At 36.7% G+C, this 14,676-nt stretch overlaps 2 protein-coding genes across 3 annotated transcripts in view; one reads left to right on the forward strand and one right to left on the reverse strand.

Moving 5' to 3' along the window:
• Nucleotides 1–14,676, forward strand: part of ANAPC10 (anaphase promoting complex subunit 10) — a 312,895-nt gene that overhangs the window by 284,993 nt on the left and 13,226 nt on the right. The window lies entirely within an intron of this gene.
• Nucleotides 1,818–14,676, reverse strand: part of HHIP (hedgehog interacting protein) — a 95,776-nt gene continuing 82,917 nt past the window's right edge. Inside the window, exons 12-13 of the mRNA XM_003984977.6 lie at nt 11,362–11,510; nt 1,818–8,646 (exon numbers count right to left, since the gene is read on the reverse strand). Of these exons, the coding sequence (XP_003985026.1) occupies nt 8,453–8,646; nt 11,362–11,510 (343 nt within the window). The 3' untranslated portion in view covers nt 1,818–8,452. The remainder of the gene's footprint in view (nt 8,647–11,361; nt 11,511–14,676) is intronic.

The raw sequence follows: 14,676 nt of genomic DNA on the forward strand, positions 1-14,676 counted from the left end.
AGCCCAATGCAGGCCTCAAACTCACAAACCATGAGATCATGACCCAAGCCGAATCAAGAGTCAGATGCTTAACTGACTGAACCATCCAGGCACCCCATGAGTTATGAAAATTCTTAATGACAACTGTGGGAATGCCTTTTCCATTGGCAGCTGCCTAAATAATTTAAGGGTTTGTATCAGGTTTCCAGGTAAGATCTCTCTGACTTCATCTTCCTGTGATTACATTGGGATTGAAGGCAATGAATTATGAATGTGTTCTCTTACAGGAGATCTCTTCGTGTCCCTTCGTAATTTCACTATGTTATCTCTTCTCGTCTGTGTCTAAAGCACTCTAATTAATACATGTATCATGTTCTAAAAAAGGAAAACAGAAACCATTACAAGTGTTTACAACAAAGGAAATTGAATGTGGGGGAATTGATTACACTGGTGATGGCAGAGCTGAGAAGCCAATCAAGGGAGAGCGAGAGAACCCAGAGAGATTAGCAACAGCAAAAAACCAGTTGCGTCTCTAGGCTGTTACATACGTATGATTATTATTTTCCTTAAGGCAAGTATGCAGGAGCTGCTCTGTCAGGGGTTACAAAGGTAGAAGATGCCCTCAGGAGATTTATGATCTGGTTGGAAGACCAGACATGCACAGGAAACACACGGTGATTAAGGGCTAAACTGTGGGGACACAGGCTAAGACCTAGAAGTGCAGTGCCTGAAGAAGAGAGAATTCTGGTGCTCCCCGGCCAATGTGGAATGAACTAAAGGGTACTTTTCATGGAGTGATTTTGCCTAACTTGAAACTTTTAGAGACTAAGCTGATCCCAGGGATTCTGCCTATGAATAAGCACCTTATAACACTTTTTATTCTCTTAGAAATAATGATCTCTTATGGAGAAACAGCTTTTCTTCTCAATGAGTCAAAGAGATGTATTTATTCAGGAAGAAAGGAGACCCAGATGAAATCATTTTGCTTTTCTAAAGAATATTGGTGGATTATGGGGCTCCTGGGTAGCTCGCTCAGTCGGTTAAGCGTCCGACTTCAGCTCAGGTCATGATCTCGCGGTTCATGGGTTCGAGCCCCATGTCGGGCTCTGTGCTGGCAGCTCAGAGCCTGGAGACTACTTTGGATTCTGTGTCTCCCTCTCTCTCTGCCCCTCCCCTGCTTGTGCTGTCTCTCAAAAATGAATAAAACATTAAAAAAAAAAGAATATTGGTAGATTTAAAATTTATGTTCAAAATACCATATCTGACGATATATATAAATACTCCTGATAGGGTTAATTGGAGGCAAATGGCAAGTTTTGGGGTATCTGCAATAATCTTTTCTCATGTCCCTCCCCTTCTATATACTTCTTCCTTTCAATTTGGGCACTCAGTACTCTCAACTGCTCTTTTACATTTTTCACTTATTAATTCTTACTGACTTAAAGGGATCAGATTTAAACTATTTACAACGTAGAATAAATTTGAATCAACATAACCTCTTATAGCCATCTGATATATATATACATATATATACATATATATACATATATATGTATATGCATATATATATACATATATATATACATATATATGTATATGCATATATATGTATATATATGTATATATATGCAATGAAACTGACCCTTAACATTGGCATATATTTTGGGGAATAAAATTTTAAAATTAGAACATGAAAAGTGACAACAGGAAAGCATATTTTAAAGAAGTAGTTTGTGTACAGAATATTTAAAAATAAACATTTATATAACCATTCTGAATATTTAGGAAAAAATTTTGAATACTAAAATAAAAAAGAATTTTAGAATAGCACATATACATCAGGTCATAAGATAAAGTTTAATACATTTGATCATGTTAAAGGACACAAAACACAGCCAATCTAACCAAATTTCAGGCATGCATTTACATAAATATATTAAATTAAGAAAAGAAATTGTACACTTAAACATCCTTTTCACCTAAAAATCATTAAATCCACAGATCAACAATAAAATCCAATTCTCTGCATTTACCACTTTAAGATACAATCGTTCTATTTTAAAGATAACACAAATACACTTGTTAGAATTTATATGCATTATACATATATTATATATTACATAGATAGTGTGTATACATATGTAGTGTTTGTACAGATAGATAAATATATATATACATGGGTGTGTGCACACGTACAGATACACACAGATGTACTTTAGGCCATCTGTACTATTATTGCTGGACTCTAAGTTGAGCTGAATTGGAGCTGCTTGGGTGTGACTGGTTATTGTCTTTTGCTTCAAACATGTTCATCATACCCACTGGGCTCACAATCCCCCATTGTAAACATCCTTGCCTTTTCTATAGCACATAATCATTCCAGGCACTTCAATAAATATTTGTGGAGTTAATGAATGGAAAGGTAGCTGAATAATAGAGGATTGATCAAAGAGAACTGAATGTTTTAATAACTTGGTTAAATAAATCAGATTAAGTCAAATTTAGAGGGATTATCTGAGCCAATGACTTTGCCTATTACCCTTCAGAAGAACATTTATGCAAATCCCAACTAGTACCTATATTACCTCTGCTCCCTCAAACATGTACCTGCCTTTACCACTTGTTCTCACAGCTTTCCACGTCCTAACAGAAATTCAGGCAAGGATTCATTACTTGTCAACAACCTAAAGGAAAATGAACAGCTAGAAGAACGAAAACACGTTAGAAGAATAAGAAAGCTAACTATTCTTTAAAACTGGACTAAATTAATCATAAAGATAAAGCCAGGGAAGACACAGGGGTTTTGTTTTGTTTTTTCAGATTTCTTTTATGCTTATTGATGATAATGATTTGATAATTTTTTCATTTTAATTAGATGGGTTTCTTTCAAATTAATATGTCCTAGGGAATCAAGCCACCCAAATTTCATAGTACCTTCATATCATTTATCTTGTTACTATGTGGTTCTTGGTGAAATGCATGTCCAAAAATGTCCTGTGGATATGAGATACAGAGAGCACCTGATTCTCGTAAGGCTGTCAATTTAATTTCTCAATAATAGTATTATGAATAGAATGTATTAATAGTATTAGGTTCTACTATACATGTAATCTTAACTTATTCTAGGAAAAGTCATGTCTCAGATTTTAAGAATGGGGTAAAGAAACACCCAACATACATTCTGGGCATAGACTACACCAAACCTGATCACACATTGTTCATATGAATGGAAACTATTGGCTAGTCGTCAGTGCAAAGAGAAATGTACTGGAATTAGTTTCTAACTATGAAGACAAAGTTTATTATAAATTTATCCATTATGAATTTTACAGCACTGTTAATGTTCTGTTCTTTCAATCCTATGTGCTAAAAATGTGTTTTTTTTAACTTAACATATTACAGTCAATTGAGATAACCCACCAAACATTTGTTAATTTGCATGTATATATAAAATATACATATATTTTGATTTTAAGTAATATATAATTGACACATGGAAAAAAATATCCTTACTGAAACTAGATGTCTGACTGTGGTATACATGAGCAAATTCTAATAGGTTAGAATTCATGTTGAATTGATATCTGTTTTTTTTTTTTTCGTGGTCAGTGTGTAATCTGGCTAAAAAAAAAAGCAGTAACAATTTTTAGACCTAAGGCTTTATGTGGATACCAGGAATCCATTATTTACTCTTTATTTTTTCAACCTGCTTATATATGACCTATACAAAAGAAAGCAAGGTAAATGATGGGCATCTCCTGGGTTCAGATTTAATTGGAGATTTTAAGAAAAGTGCTGAGCTGACAAATGAATACATCTCTTCCTAGCAGCTAGGGAGGGTACCACTATGATGGACAAGAAAATGGCACTCGTGCTGTCTTGAATGCAGCTCACTGTCCTAAACACTTATTTTAAAGCAATTTTAAACCTTATGAGAAGATATTTAAGAGACAGAAGTGTTGAAGTTGGCTAGGATTAGTGTTTGGCAGATTTTAAGGTCATGGTTTTAGTATTTTTCATATCAAAATGCTTCTATTATTCAGTGTCCACCTTCTCTGACATCGTTAATTATTGGAGGTATGACTAATTTGTGTTAGAGTGATGAAGAGAAAGAACGTAAGATAGCAAACGTATTTCTTTAGGATATTCTGAAGAGGGCCTTTCTGAAAGTATTCACAATAATAGGCTCACTAACTTCCTAGCACGGATACAGATATATGTACATTTTCTGGGCATGGAACTTTGGTCTGATTTCTCTGCAAGTTCAAGTCTCAACCCAGAGGTGGGGAAAGGAGAGATTTGGAATAATCTTCAAAACAGACTCCATACAGATGGTCATGCCTGACTAGGAAATAGCTACTAACTTTTACTACTGTTAGCTCAAGCTCCTGACTGGGGTATTCTTTGTGTTTTCCTGTATCTATGATGGAACACAAGCCAAGCTGGAGCATCCAGGATTGTAGTCATTTATCCTTTTGGTTATTTTTTTCGACAACTGTAATAGGTCGATCTAATATATTCATATTTGTCTACTGTTCTTCATGATAAAGTCTGAGCACATGTGACATTGGGAGAGGGTGTTTTTCAGGAAAACAAAGATCATAATGAGCAAAATCAATAGCTATCTACCCCAGGACATCTTCATTATGTGTGTACTACTGAAGACATGTCTGTTTAGTCAAAACTGATAGAAATGGAAGAGCAGGAAGAGGTTACAAGAAGAAGGATACATGGGGGGGGGAGGGAAGGTGAGAGAAGAGAGACAGAGAGACAGAGAGAGAGACAGAGATGGGGGTAGAGATAAATACTATAGGTAACATTCTGTAGAGATGCTCAGAAACTTTAATATATCAATCAGCCAACTACATCTGCCTAGGGTATACATATTTTTCCTCTTAAAAATTTGGTCTTGCTTTCTCTTTTCTGTTTCAGAGCTAAGAATGTTAGACTAATAATTAAGTTTAAGTTAATGTGTGCTTTGAAAGACCCTGGATGTAGCATCTAACCTCATATTTCATACCTGGTAGGCTTATTATACAGTTTATGATTCAGAGATTAAAAAATAATACCGAAAAGAAACATATTAAGGTTGTTAATACATTGGGCTGTAATTATTTTCAAAGGAATCAATAGAGAAGAGGCACCTGCTCTGAAGTATATAAATGAAAAAGAGAATGGTTTTCTATTCAGGTCGTGCGTCTGTGTTGTATGTGTATGTTTCTCTGCTCTTTCTTTATGAGATAGTCCAATAATCTGAGAAAACTTCTGAGTATTCTTTGTGAAAGAGTAAGACCTATATTTTACAGTAGCCACACCGAAACAAAATTCCAAGAAGACAAGGTGTAGATGGAACTTTTTATCATTGCACACCTTATTTTTTTTTTTAACTCTTCTTTTCTTTTCAGTTTAATGAATGCCAATTCAGTTTTCTTCTCATTACCTTAAATAACTGGCCAGAAAGCAGGGTTCTATTAACCAGGACAAGAGTTTGGCCAAAGCCATGGTAGAAAGTTTTTTTTTTTTTCCCAACCCTTTATAACTTCCATAACAGCATTTCACATTAAATGGACACCCAAAGCTTAAGGTCCAGAATGGACAAAGGGGTAATAATATATATTTTTCTATTTCTTTATTTTAGCTTTATCTCACACATCTACACTCATACCAAGGACATGATTTTTTGCATTCTGATTGTGTGCTTCCAGAACCAAGTAGACATTGCCATTCACAGGACAAAACAATAACTTTTTCCCTAGCTCATACTTTTAACCAATTCCTACCTGCCTATCATGGATCATTCAAGAGAATTCTCCAGTCACAGTTTAAAAATCTGACTGGAAAAAAGAAAGGTCAAAAGATTTTTTTTTAAATGATCACTGAGTTTAAAATATGTCGCCATCAATTAGCCACCGCTATTTACGTCTCTCCCAAGAACAAAAAGAAATGGCTCCAACGACTTGACTTTCTTTGCTCGGGTTTAATATCCATGGATCTTGCTATCTTCGCTTTTAGAAGAGTTTAGCCTTTTATTCTAATGATTCACAATAGAAAAGGCAGTGACACCTGGGGTACATATGTTTTTCTAAGACATTTGAAACTCTTTCACTTGGGAAAGGACTGTGTAAACGTTTGGGTCTGGTCAATTTAATATAGATATTTTTAAACAGTAGGACTAATGGCAATATAACACCTTTTCATTTGGAAAGATTCTTTTGGAAGAGATGGAAAGATTAAGTGTGTAAGAAGAAACCCTGGATTTTTCAGATTTTGCTGAATATATAGCAGTATCCTTATTGTTTTCAGTGAAACTATGAACAGGAGAATGTGTAATAAAACTGCACAATTTGACAGATTTAGACAGCTGGCTCCCTCACCAGAAGTTCACATTTTGTTAATGTCACCCACGTTGAATAAGGGACGATTAGATGGTAAGGTCCATTTACAAAAATGGTTGTCAGGACATTTTTTTTTTTAATTGTAAAACTTTCTGTGATGGAATTCAGTAAAAGGGCTATGAAGAGAAAGCAAAGGAGACAAAAGACTGCTATTAACCTCCAGATGCGGGCTACTGCAGGTTCATTGCAAGATTTGTCACACTCTTGGGCCAATGAAGTGTTAGTGTGACTAGAAGGGACCACCCCTTTTCTGGGGTAAGAGGGCAATTTGGTCTCCATGCTCATTTAATCCTGAGACTTCTTTGAATAGACTGTCAATTGAATCTAAATTGTGCAAAATTATGCATGCACTTTTTAATGCAGGCTATTGTTCACTAAGCACTGAACCAAGATTTCTCAACCCATTTCCATTTGGCATGAGGTCACTTGAAACTTAAGCAATCATATATGGAAGACAAGAGCAGTGTACTTAACCAACCTTTCTACATAAATGCTCACTGTGCTTTAATTGCAAACCTCTCACTTTAAAACAATAGAGAAATACTGGTTACCCGATTTTATTCTTTTTAATTGAGGTTCATATTCCCAAAGGTAAGGACTGGGTTTGGAAAGTCAGCCTGTGCTCATATTCTATACTAGTCTACAATTTAGATTCTGGAAGAACAGATGTTTACAGAAGGACAACCCATAGCGGGTGTGTGCACGTCACGATAGATGCTTTCTCAGTAGTGCAAAGAGGCCTTATGATTTTGTTACAATCCAAATGTGGAGAGCTGGCCTCAAAAACCAGTAAGAAAAATGTCTATCAGACTTTTTGCAGTTTTAAATTAGATCATGGCATTTCTTTAAAAACCTGAACAGAACATTTATAGAAATTTATTCATACATTAACCAAAGAGGATTTTCACTGAGGTCTTAAAAGGAACATATACATTAAAACTCATATTTGGCAAGAATTAGTATTTTAAGCTTACATAGCCAAGATTTGTTAGAAACGAGTGAGCTCTTCTCCAGTGAGTTTCATTCAGTGTGAAATCTGCAACGTTCTAATCACATATACTCTGACAGTCTTGCTATGGTGAAAAGCACTTTACATATGTTTAATGCTGGAATTTTATAAGGATTGGCTGTTTTCTTGCTTTTTCATCCGTCGTTAATGATTACATGTTGGCACAGGGGCACATTGCTAGATTAGATCCACAGCACATTAAAGACTGTTTGCTTTCTCACTCCCCTTCTTTCCAATTAAGTTGGTGAAAAATGTAACTTTAGTATTTTACAGGACAGGGCAAAGATGTTTCATCTAGGTGATGTCTATATTATAAAAATAAAATAAAAAATATAAATAGGTAACACAAACCCAGTGCCTATTGTTAGATACAATATATAATAAAAGCAGACCTTTTAGGAAGATTGATTTCAGAATATGCCGTTATGATTTAATTATAAAACGCTTGAAAACAATCTTGAGATTAAACTAGAGTAACCGGATTTCTCTGCCAATAAGAAGGTAAGTGGGTAACATTCTGTAATTGGATACATTGATACAAATGAAGATTACAATTTTATATCGTCGCCCATTTAGAAATTCATCAGGGAGTTCTGAAACATTCTCTCACATTATAATCCTTTAATATAAAAATATTGCCTTTTTTATTAGATCCATCAGATTGCACAGTAATGTTTCAAAACTCCATTAAAGTTGACTTTAGCTATTACAGACAAAATTCCTGGGAAGTCAGATAATCTCTTTTGGTGACATAAAAATTCCGTTATCAATTTACAATGGAATCTCTGTGTAAATTACCCCACACAAGGAAATATATATATTTAAAACCCATCTGTTATGCAACCACGCGTATAGGGGTTGTGAGTGTGTGTGTGTGTGTGTATGTGCATATGTGAACAAACGTGCCGACATACACACACAGGATCTGCACATTTCTGGAAATTATTTTTAAATTAATAGAAGAAAATGAAATCACAGGAAGTGTGTAGCAGGAGAACAGTCTTTCTTTTTAATGACAGGATAAAAAATAAATGCCCATTGGAAAGGAAGATTCAAACAGTCCCAGAAACTATACAATGTAACTTGTTAGATCCAGCAAATAAGATGTCATGTCAATGATCTGATCAAGAATACCTGCCCTGGTCACTCTGCGGATGTTTCTGTCCACTTGTTCACACTGAGGACCAAGATAGCCTTTTTTACAGAGGCACTTGTTCGGTCGCACACAGACACCTCCATGACGACACGCTGGCTCACATTTTGCTGGCAGGAAAAAAAAAAGCGACAAAATCACACTCTCATTCTGCATGTCAGAAACAGCACCAAGTAACGAGGCCAACAAATATCTGATGAGTAAGGGGAAAGGAGGGGAAGAAGGAGGTAGCCAGTCAAACAGTGATCCAAAAGATAGTAAATAACAAGAAGGAAAGAAGGTTTCCAGACCCACAGTTATGTGGAAGCCAGGACTCAGTAGAGAATGGGAGACATTTCCAGGGAAGCGGAGATCACGGGAAACCATTTCAAGCCCTTGCAGAACTGACTCTATTTAAAACGAGGATTTTAGTTCTTCAAATATGTCTGCTCCATGAGGGCGTTTCCAACAGAGGGCCTTCCAAGTAACTCCATGTTCCCATTTCTCCAGGGCAGGGCCTTAATGTGGGAAGGGCCTGGCCTGAGAGGGAGCTTCAGCATCTCCAGGGCAACATACAGGAAGGGTCAGTCCTCAGTTTTGGTCAGATGGAACAGCTCCCTTAGATTCCTCCTGCCTTTAGCTCCCAGGAGGTGCACAGCATCGCTTCATCTCTGATTACACTTTGTGGCCCTTCTGGGGCAGTGCAGCGGGCCAATCCTTTTCAGGGTGGCTCTCCACACAGAATCTCTTCATAAAAGGATTTTTACCACCACAATATAGGTGGGAAATGTAAAGATTTACTGCTAAAATGAGATGGAGAGATAAAATTGGTTTTAGAAGTTGTCTTTTACTGATGGGATAAATGTGGGCTGTGCAGCCACCGAAGACAGAAACAAATTCCTTGAACACGTGTCTTCATACTTTCAAGGGACAGGGTTATTTTAACCTTTTCAAATGCATTAATCAAAACCCAGGGGTCTGTGGTTGACAAATGGAAAAGAAACAACAAGAGAATAATGAGATGATTTTCTTTTTTACATTTGTGGTTGATGAACTATGTTAGTATATGAATGAAGTTCTTGCTTAGGTCAAAAATATCATGAATAGATTACTTTTATAAAATGGTTCTGATCTTATATATTCAAATGATTTAAACTGATAAGTGGAAAGATTAAAGTACTTTACTGAAATAAAACTTCATGTTATCTCAAAGAATGTCAATTTTCATTTACATCACTTATTATTATCATTATTTATAATGGTATGTATAATGCACCTATATTTAAAATAATTTGTTTACCCTCAGTTTAAACATACTGTTGCTAGAAGGCACTCAATAAATATTTGTTATCTGATAACTTGAGGTGACTTACGAGGTCAGGCAAAATGCAAAGTAAGGAGTAAAACAGAATGGACACTATATAAAAGAAGCAGAGAGAATAGGTATTGTCAGGTATTAAAGGGGGCAGAATGAAGATACATTATCAGGAATTAGAATATCTGTGCATTTGAACACTGATCCTCATTTTTTTGTCAACTAAGGAAAAAGAAGACAGAATGGGTAAAAAAAATGTAAGCAGCTATTTTAACTAATGTAATTACCTAATTTCTGTAGACTTTTAATTATAACTCTCTCCTAGATATATAACCATGGTATTAATCAACCAGGTAGTGTTATTAGTGCTGAATCAATTTAAACTTAAATTGTACACTGCGTATGTGACTGTAAATGTGGCCTACGTTTTGTTAGACAATATATAGAGAAGTTACGGTTGAAAGTTTTGGAACAAATATGTGTTTCAAATAAAGAAAAAATAACATTTACACATTAACTATAATATTAAGTATGAATTTGTAACACATTTTCATTGGCAAGAGAGGCTTTAAGATTTGAAATATTTGTAAGTAATATGTATATGCTGGTTGTTGAAAACGCATTAAAAATGCATTTGTCCTTATGGAAATCTCCTCCAGTTTTACTGAGAAGTAATTGACATGTCTCACTGTAAAAGTTTCAGGTATACAGCAGGATGGTTTGGTTTACATATATTGCAAAATGATTTCCCACAATAGATTTAGCTAACATCCATCATCACATATAGATAACATAAAAAGAAAAAAAAAATTCTCCCGAAAATGATTTTCACCACATACATCCTAGACGCTAGGTATCTGAATCTATCTAATTTTCTTCACACCAAGTAGAATTTAAACATCATTGCATGTAATTGAGGAAATCCCTGGTTAAAGGATAGGGTAACCGTGGAATAAATCTCTTCTGCTGTCTCTGAGCAGCTGCATACCTAGTTGATGGTTCACAAGGGAGTGGCAAAAAGAATTAAAAAATCTCATAATGTGCCCCTAGATAATTGCGTTTTCTCCTTTTTATTTAATAACACCCACTGAAAAACCCTGTTTTTAGTGCACTGTAGCAAGAAGGCAGGCAGTAAAGTTAGGGAGGGCATTTATGGGGTGTCTGGAAAATGCTGGCACTTGGAGAGGGGCTTTGCAAACACTAGGTCATTGGCTGGTGTGAAATCTCAAACCTAGGACTGAGAGCCTGTACAGATGATCTAGTTGTGCTGTTTTCATTTTTCACCATTTGAAAGGACTCAGTTATTTCAGAGTCTTTTACATTTATGATTCACTTATATATGTGAATTGTTTACATTAAGAGAATGGGAAAGATTTCATTTGCAAGTTCAGAAACAGACTGAGCATTCACATTATAAACGGCTAAATTCTGAGCCGTAGATAATTCTAGAAGACATAGCTGATGGTAAGTTCTTGAGTTCCTAAGGACTGCCCCGTGCCCAGCCTTTCCTGGGCACAACAGATATACTGACCAATTCTGCAGAAGTGCCCTTCCCATCCTGGGGTGCAGCAACACTTGCCCGTGGGGGTACAGTAGCCGTTCCGACAGAGCCGGGAACATTCCGAAGTCAATGTCTGTGCAGGCTGTACCGTGGCTCTGCACTCCTCGGGCATCAGAGGTCTGCGTCAAAAGACAATGGATCAAAGTGTATTTGGGCTGAAAACCAGTATCAGGATGAAATCCCGCGAATTTGTAGCTTGCAAAGCATTTCTTTTCCTTTCTTTTAAGTGGGTCAGAAAGATGGACAACTTTTCTGAGAATACAAAATACATGCCAATGAAGAAATAACCTAACCAGTTCTGGACCAGAGAACATCATAATGAACATTACAAGAAATTTTGTCATGATCAAAATTCACTGATTAAAAATATAATTATATTGTATTGGTGTTTTCTATTTGGTAGCTAAACATTTCTAGCGATTTTCTTAAAATAAAGACACATAGTTTAAAACTCCCCCCCCCCCCCCCGGTTTACAAAAATGTTTAGGAATAATATCTGAGATAGGTTTCACTTGTTATTGGCATATTTGGCAATATCACAGAGTGAAGGCATTCATCTAAATGGCCACTTGCAGCCCAAAAAAGCTTGGGAATCATTTTTTGTTTAATTTACATTTCTCTTGAAATACCTTTCTCAGACTGATTTTTCTTGAAGGGATATCGTGTGTGTGTGTGTGTGTGTGTGTGTACGACTGACTCAAATTTTCAACCCTTTATGCAAAAAATAAACCATATATATAGAGAGAGAGATAGATAGATATAGATATATAGATACATTTTCAGATCTTTTATTTTGTCCTGCTCTGAAGAAAAATAATGCTATTAGCAGCAAACAGAAACATCGTTATCTGCTAAGTAAAAAGTCACAGACTTTGTTTTAATTGCTCTACAACTGCCATCACTTAGAGATGCCTTCAAAAGAAGATGTCTGTGGTTCTTACTGGTTCTGAAATAAGAGGCTGTCATTCAAGTCGGGCTAGAAGCATGGTCACAAGTGCTCATCACCTAATGTAAGAGAAACAGTGCACAGTGGGATTCCTCTATCAGTCACTGTTGCCTGGGTCACAGTGTGGGGAGCAAGTGCTTTCCAAAAGTTCAGGAATGTAAACAAACACTCAGCACTACTCGGATCACCACCATTAGGATGGCCAAAGCAGTTGGACTCCTTAAGGACCATAACAAAGAAGGTGATAATTATAGGTCAAAGCCATCAGAAGAAGTAAATGATATAGCCTTCTAAGAGAAGCACATAATTAGGCCCTGTTGACTCCTTTTTCTTGAGACAGGTGATCTTGTTCTGTCCCTCTGGCAGTGAAAATACTTTGGGGCCCGACCTCCGGCTGTGTCTACAATGACTCAAACCATATTCAAAATACATAGTGACATCTTTCGCTTCTCTCTCCAATAAAAGTCCCACTCTATGTTGAAAGTACTGAGTTTTGCAACTAATGTGACAATTCAGAAAGCTCCCTTAAGCTCTTATTTAAATCTAGAAATGTCAATTTATGGGAAAGGTCCTCAAGGCATTCCATGAGCTGGGCCTATTTTCAGTCTGACAACACGAATAATTTCCATGTGTTCTCCAAGGAAGGGAGTCTTTCTGGGAGAGAGGGCAAGGTGCGATGAGGTGGAAAAAACATGAAATGGTTATGCCAAGGGAAGTGGGGGCATTACTTTCACCTTCCTGTTTTGTTGTTGAATACCCCAAGTCGGCTCTATTTCTTTCTCAATAAAATTCTTGGGGCAGGTGGGTGGCTCAGTCAGTTAAGCATCGGACTCTTGATTGCGGCTCAGGTCATGATCTCACAGGTTTATGACACTGAGCCCCAAGTCAGGCTCTGTGCTAAAAGCAAGGAGCCTGCTTGGGGTTCTCTCTCTTCTTCTCTCTGTCCCTCCTTCTCTCTCAAAATAAATAAATAAACTTTAAAATAAAACTCTTACTTTGTGAAACAATGGTGGCATTTTTGATCACTAGAAGAGCTGTTTTTCAACAGCCATGAAGTTCTTCTGAGTCACAGGCATTCAATAAACAGGTATTGTTCTAATTTTACTGGTAACCTAATTCTGTTTATCTAATTTCTACTGATTACTCACTCGTTCACCCTCTTTCTGACTCATTCAAGAAAAAAAGACTCAGAAGTAGGGTATGTCAGGGACACCTGGGTGGCTCAGTTGGTTGAATGTCTGACTTCAGTTCAGATCATGATCTCACAATTCTTGAGTTCAAGCCCATGCCAGCACAGAGCCCACTTTGGATCCTCTGTCTCCCTCTCTCTCTCTGCCTCTCCCCCACTCATGTGCGCACACTCTCTCTCTCTCTCTCTCTCTCTCACTCTCTGTCTCTCAAAAATAAATATTAAAAAAGTAGAGTGTGTCAAAAATATATCACACATTATATATGATGCAAAATATGCAGGCATGTAGCTCCTACACTCCTTGACAATATGGTTTATGTCTGAGCAGATGAATTTAAAGAGGAAGAAAGAGGACACTGGGGTGGCTGGGTGGCTCAGTCAGCTAAGCATCCAACTATGGCTCAGGTCATGATCTGGAGGTTCATGAGTTTGAGCCTTGTGGGGGGCTCTCTGTTGTCAGCACAGAGCCTGCTTCGGATCCTCTGTCTCCCTCTCTCTGCCCCTCCTTGCTCTCTCTCTCTTTCATAAATACACATTTAAAAAAATAAAGAGAAGAGGACACCATTTACATCAAGAATGTAAGTGACCAGTTAAACAACAGCCGCCAGAAGATGTTGCCCATTTAAGTCAAAGTGTTAAGCACTGATTCCGTGTATACTGGGAAGAGGAATGAGGATGTGACAAAGGAGGACTGGGAATGAAACACAATTCTTCAGGGCAGAGCATCTGCTTACTGTTTCCCTGCTGATCCTCCAATTAGATGCTTTGACTATTTTTCACCATTCAAATATGTGGAAACTCAGATAGGTAGGGGGATTCTAAGTTGGTTTTTGCCAAAGATTTAGTAAATGCTTATCTTTCTGTGGATGTAATTATTTCATACGTGGGCTTGTTTGCTTTAGCTAATCTGAGACTAAGGCTGTCATATATAAACATGATTCCCTTAAGTTTTTATTTAAATATCTAGGAAAATAATTTTTTTTCTTTTATGAAGTGGCCAACTAACATTCCTCACTTAGCATGTTAAATAAATGCTCTCTCTCTCTTTAAATTGTTATTCTTTTGGGGATCTTTTAATTGAAAATGTACACGATGGATAGCCTGTCTCTTATAGAACTTGACTTAATGAATGGGTTCTCCTATCTCCTTT

The sequence above is a fragment of the Felis catus genome, chromosome B1, assembly GCF_018350175.1.
Source record: "Felis catus isolate Fca126 chromosome B1, F.catus_Fca126_mat1.0, whole genome shotgun sequence".
NCBI classification, from domain to species: Eukaryota; Metazoa; Chordata; class Mammalia; order Carnivora; family Felidae; genus Felis; species Felis catus.